Genomic DNA, 5,721 nt, shown 5'->3' with positions numbered 1-5,721 from the left:
GTTCGCTGGCGCCATGTGGAACCTTCTGCTGAAGGCCCGGCTTCTTCTACTGCTAGCTCATTTGTTGGAGGCTGAATTATCAGTAGAAAATCTTCATTCCCTGAAAAATCTAGTTCGCTGGCGCCATGTGGAGGAGATCACTTTTCTACTGTAGATTACCATGTTCTTTGATCCACTTTCACCAAAAGTTCCAGAGAGATTCCCAAAGGTAAAGACCTAGTAGCATGTCTCTCCTTCAGCAGCATTTCGGAGGGACACAAGTCCCCTTTTCTATTCAAGTCTAATGGTTTTAACTGGATTGCTACTTTGGAGGTTTGTCTAGTGGTACACATCTGTGTTTTGAGCCTTGTGTTCACTGATAGTATTAAGTAGCCCTCTTGAGAGTGAGTCAGTGAGATCAATTTTATAGGTCAATGAGAGTAAAAATAAAGTTGTTTTTTCAAATCTCTCTGCTAATTATTCTAAGACACACAGCTGTAGATGGGAGGGCTATTGGTTTTGTAGCAAAGGAATTTCATCAGCACAGTAAATGCGCATCGAGCACCTGCTATGTGCCAGTCTGTACTAATCACTGAGACCAAGAAGAGTGGTACAGATTGTCTAGAGGCTGCTGCCTTGCTCAGAGTTATCCAGGCTCTGGGAAGTCCAACAGAGACCAGTGCAAATGTATGATTACACTCTAGACCTGGAAGACAGAAGTGGGTGAGCGGGTGCCAGGCCTGTGGGTGGAACATGTGTCTTAGCCAGACTACTTTACTTACAAGCCCTGTGACCTCGGGCAGGTAATTTAGCCTCTCTGTGCTCATCCAAAATAGTGGTAGTAATGCTTCTTAAGACTGATGTGAGAGGGGCCAGCAGTTACTGTAGTTGTTAAAGCATTGGACTCCCACATAGCCGACCATGGTTTGAGTCCTGGACCCGTAGCTTGAGCATCATGCTGGGCATGGGTGTGTATGATTGCCCAAAATCCCAGGACAAGAATGGAGGAAAAGGGATTGTGGCATACTCATCCCCCAGGGGGATGATTTCCCACTTTCCTTCTCTCTCTGGCTCTCTCTGATTCTCTTCAGCAAGTGCATGCATCCTATGGCAAAAACCTAAAAAAAAAAAACAAACCAAAAACCGGCCTGGCATGAAGAGTGAAGTGCGCCTGCTCAGAGCCTGGCCCGTGTTGTGTGGTGGTGGTCTGTATCCTCACAGCCATCGCCTGCCCTCAGTGTTTAGGAGCCCTGGGTGAGCAGGCAGCAGGTCAGCGGCTGGGGAAATTATTAAGTTCAATGAGAAGACTGGAGTTAAAGGAAAGACTAAATGGTTTTTCACAAATCATAGAAAGAGGGGAAACTGTCTCATTTCCTTTTTTTTGGCGAGGTTTTTACTATAGACTGCATGTGCTTGCCAGGAAGACAGAGAGAGACAGAGAGACCGAAAGCGAGACATTACCTTCCGGGGGGGTGGCCACACCGCAATCCTGTCTCCTCCATTCTCCTCTCGGGATCCTGGGCACGCACGCACATGTGCCTGGAGTGAGTTTAAGCCACTGGGTCCGGGACTCAAACCGCGGTTGACTACTACATGGGAGTCCAGTGATGTAGCCATTATGCTAACTGCTGGTCCTGAAACTGTCTCATTTCTGAGTATATTTACTTACATTTCACTCACTGATTAAGTGACCCTATTACCATGTGACTGTAAATTACCTTGAATTTCCTGAAGTGCCTTTGACCCTGAGAACCAGAGGAATTTCAAATGTGTGGTTAAAGAACTTAGCCTTTTGGCCTTCCATCTCAGTAGTCATTGGAGAGCTGCAGCCATGGCTCTGCGGTATCCCTTGGCCGTGGGCCTCAATAAGGGCCACAAAGTGACCAAGAACATGAGCAATCCAAGGCACAGCCGCCGCGGGTGCCTCACCAAGCATACCACGTTCATGCGACATGATCCGAGAGGTGTACGGCTTCTCCCCACGAGCAGCTCACCATGGAGCTGCTCCAGGTGCCCAAGGACAAGTGCCCTCAAGTCCATCAGGAAGCAGGCGGGGCCCCCCCCAGCACAGGTCCACGCCAAGGGAAGCGTGAGGAGCTGAGCAGCGTCCTGGCCACCATGCGGAAAGCTGCTGCCAGGAAGGACTGAGCCCTCCCCGTGCCAATAAAGCTGACTTAACCCACCACCACCACCCCCGCCCCCCAGTAAAAAACAAAGCAGCTTAGCCTTTTGACCAGGCTGCTTCAGTTCATCTCCCAGAGTTCTGCTACACAGAGCAGCCAGTCGTAGTGTGTAGGCCCCGTCTGTTGAAGCAGACACTGTTTCAGAAGAGGCTTTCTAAACCTCCTGCGAAGCCCCGGAAGCCTAGGGGACTGGTGGAGTAATAGCTGTAACGCTGGCTCTGGTGTGGGTCCCCAGTAGGATCTGGAAGGGAGAGCAGAGAGCAGGGCCATCCAGGTCCCGGCCCTTTCATCAGCCCGTCCCCGTTTCTCTCTTCCCAGATGGTCACCCTAGCATCACTGTTGAGCAGTGAAGTGAACAAATGTGTTAATTTCACTGCCAAGTAGTTCTGCAGACGGGGAGACAGCAAAGAGGATAATGAGAAGCACATCAGATGCCACCATTGATGAGGCTCCTCTTCCCCGTTGCTCAGATGATAGCACCAGACAAATGGGATACCGAGAGGCGGATTTGGGATATTCAGAGTATCAGGTGGAAAAACCTGATGGTAAGCCTGACCTAGGATGGAGTGAGATAGCTGTGGGTTGTATCACACAGCGCACAAAGGGAAGGAGGGAAGGAGAAGAAAATTAGGAGCAGGACACAAGTTCACGAAGGGTATCAGCAGTGAGTGGCCATGTCTACCGCCATGTCGCAGCTGCTGTAAAGTTTAGCAGTTTAAAACAACCCCCTCTATTCCCTCACAGTTTCTGCGTCTCTAGACCCAGGTGCAGCTCAGCAGAGGCCCTGCATCCAGCATCCTGCAGGGCGTCAGCCAAGGCGTCAGCCAGGCCTGAGGAGCAGTGTCCCTCTGAGCTCACCCACGTGGCTGTCGGCAGACGCGGAAGATGCGCTTGCAGGCCGGCTTGCTGACTGCCGACTGGAGATGGCACTTCCTGCCACGCAGGCCTCTCTGTGGGGGCGCCCCCAACATGGCATCTAGCGTTGCGCAGTGCAAGGGGAGAGACAGGGAGCACAGAGGCAAGATGGATGTCAGCCTGCCCTCCCCTCAAAGGCGGCATCCTATGGCTTTTGCCATATTCTTTTCCATAGAAGCAAGTGGTGAGGTTCACCCCAAGGGCATGAGTACCTGGAGGCAGGGATCACTGGGAGCTGGTGTAGAGGCTGCACGCCAGTCCCCACTGCTGTCCAGTTCTAGGAGACTGCAGCCGGCCAACCTGAGGAGGGGAAGTCGACTCGGTGTGGTCAGAGGAAATAAGCATCCTTCTAGGGTCTTTCTTGCTGGTAACAGAGAGATGGTGAATTACCTGCAGTCCACAGAAGTCACTTCACTGGAATCTTACTGTAGGTTCTCAAACTGCGTTGTATCCAGGGTTCCTTTTGGAGATGACAAAAAAAAAAAAAAAGGAATTTCAGAAGTATAATTAAACTTTATACAGCCACTCTGATTAGGAAGCAAGCTAGAGCAAAGCCAAGCAACACAAAGTCTAACTTGTCTGCGATTCCTCTTTGGGAAGAGAGGAGAAAGATAAACATCTCTGTAAACAGGAATTTCCAGCGTCTAGGGGCCGGCAGGTGATGTGGTGGTAGGAGGACCAGGAGTAGCACGGTGGTAACGCATGTGGACATTCGTGGGAAAGGCCTGGGGTGCATGTCCTTGGACCTCCCTGAGCACAGTGGAGACATGCATGCTGCGATCCAGTCCCACTCAGACCCGGGTGTGAAAACCCTGTTAAGGGTATCTGTGTGTGTGTCTGTCTCTTTCTCTTTCTCTCTCAAATAAATTTTAAAGAGCTAAAAAAGAAAAAGAAAAAAAAAGTCTCATGAAATAAAAACAGGGTGACAGATGTAAAGTTGAGATCCAGTGGTCAGTGGTTGGGGAAGGCCTCCAGCAGAGGTAGCCGAGCAATATTAGAGCATGGAACGGGAGTCCTTAAGAGGACAGGAGTGAGGGACCAGCAGTTAGCGTAATGGCTATGGCGCTGGACTCCCATGTAGTCCACCGCGGTTCGCGTCCCGGACCCAGTGGCTTAAAACTCACGCTGGGCGCGTGTGTGTGCGTGCCCAAGACCCCGAGAGGAGAATGGAGGAGAGGGGATTGCGGCGTGACCATCCTCCCTGGGGGGTGATTTCTCGCTTTCTCTCTCTCTGTTTGTCTGGCGAGCGCCCGTGCCGTATAGCAAAAACCTCTCCAAAAAAAAAAAAAAAGAGAGACAGGAGTGAGCACAAGACAGCAGGGTTTGCTGGAACTGCCGCTGGGGAAGAAGGTGCAGTGGGCGAGGGGCTGCCGGAGAGGCAGGCAGGGGGTCATGTCGCTGAGGGCCTTGCTTGCCAACATGAGGAGCGTGTGTGTCCTGTGGCTGGCTGAGCTCTCCTGGGTACTTTCATTCCACAGATCATAATGAAATGTCTTGAGGATGGCGAAGGACATTCAGCCTTTCAGAGAATTCTGGATAAAGTGAGGGATGACAGCCTGGATGTTCAGACGGTTGTGTCCCTGTTGAGGCTTTACCAAGATTCTAATCCTGCAGTAAAAACGGCACTGCTACACCGAAAGCCAGAAGATGTAGAAACTGTGCAGCCAAAAGGTAGGAGAAGATCCTGTCCATTGGAATGACTGTTTTTTCCTGGGGAGATGCCGTACAGCTCGTTCCAATGATACATTTCTTTTGGCTCAGTTATTATTAGGTGGTTTTCAGTAAGTTCTACATGTAAATCTAGAAGCTGCATGTTAAATATATGCAAACTGAATGTGAATCTCCATTTCTATCTCCTGGTTAGCTAGTCTGATACCTTGAAGTTGGAGAATAGCATCAGTGTTCTCCTGCCCTTCAAAAAGCCACACGTCCAAATCAATGGCTCGAGCACCCAGGGTGAACCGGTTTGCTGACAGCACTTAGAGGCTGAAGTTTCCCTCATTTGGGTTAGGTACAAAGCAGTGGCCTTGCCAACCAGAAGTTAACCTCTGGCTGGCTCTGCAGCTTTGTGTTTCGACAGATAAATGAAACATTTTTCCTTTCATAGAGTTTAAACAGAATAATAAAGTATTTTCCTCTCTAAAAGAGATTCTGCATTCAGGTGCTCAGAATAGGCTGAGAATCACTTTGCTATTCTGTTAGATCTCTCTTGACAAACCATGCTGTCATTTTCTTCAAATTGACTAGCTTCTCTTGTGTGTCTCTAACTCTTTCTCCCCCAGGGAGCGCAGAGGAGGGAAAGACCTTGTCTGTTCTGTTACTGGAGCACAAAGAGGACCTGATACAGTGTGTAACACAGCTGAGACCGATTATGGAGTTCCTGGAAACAGCCAAGGAGGAGCTCCTGCCTGGCACTGAAAAAACGGTAACTGTGTCAAATATTCCTCCCCTTCCCAAGTCATCAGCACTGTTTCGAAACCTTTTTTTGTGGCAGGTGAATACCTGCAGTATATTCTTACACATTCTGCATAGGCAGCACCTCGACATTCAGATTCTTTCCTCGTGCCCCTTTCTGTCCCTTGCGGGAGCTCACTCAGGGCCTGGCACGTGGTAGCCACACAGTGGATGTTTGGATGGGTGGGTG

General features: G+C 50.0%; 1 protein-coding gene across 2 annotated transcripts in view; it reads left to right on the top strand.

The window, feature by feature from the left end:
• The window catches only part of ZBTB40 (zinc finger and BTB domain containing 40), a 92,213-nt gene that overhangs the window by 57,757 nt on the left and 28,735 nt on the right, over positions 1 to 5,721 (top strand). For both annotated transcript variants that reach the window (XM_006145165.3, XM_006145164.3), the window contains exons 4-5: positions 4,556 to 4,748; positions 5,360 to 5,502. In XM_006145165.3, coding sequence (XP_006145227.1) covers positions 4,556 to 4,748; positions 5,360 to 5,502 — 336 coding nt within the window. The remainder of the gene's footprint in view (positions 1 to 4,555; positions 4,749 to 5,359; positions 5,503 to 5,721) is intronic.

This window comes from Tupaia chinensis, unplaced genomic scaffold, assembly GCF_000334495.1.
Source record: "Tupaia chinensis unplaced genomic scaffold, TupChi_1.0 Scaffold000146_1, whole genome shotgun sequence".
In the NCBI taxonomy this organism is placed as follows: Eukaryota; Metazoa; Chordata; class Mammalia; order Scandentia; family Tupaiidae; genus Tupaia; species Tupaia belangeri.
The sequence above is the reverse complement of the archived record's forward strand: the minus strand, read 5'-3'. Positions and strand labels throughout refer to the sequence as shown.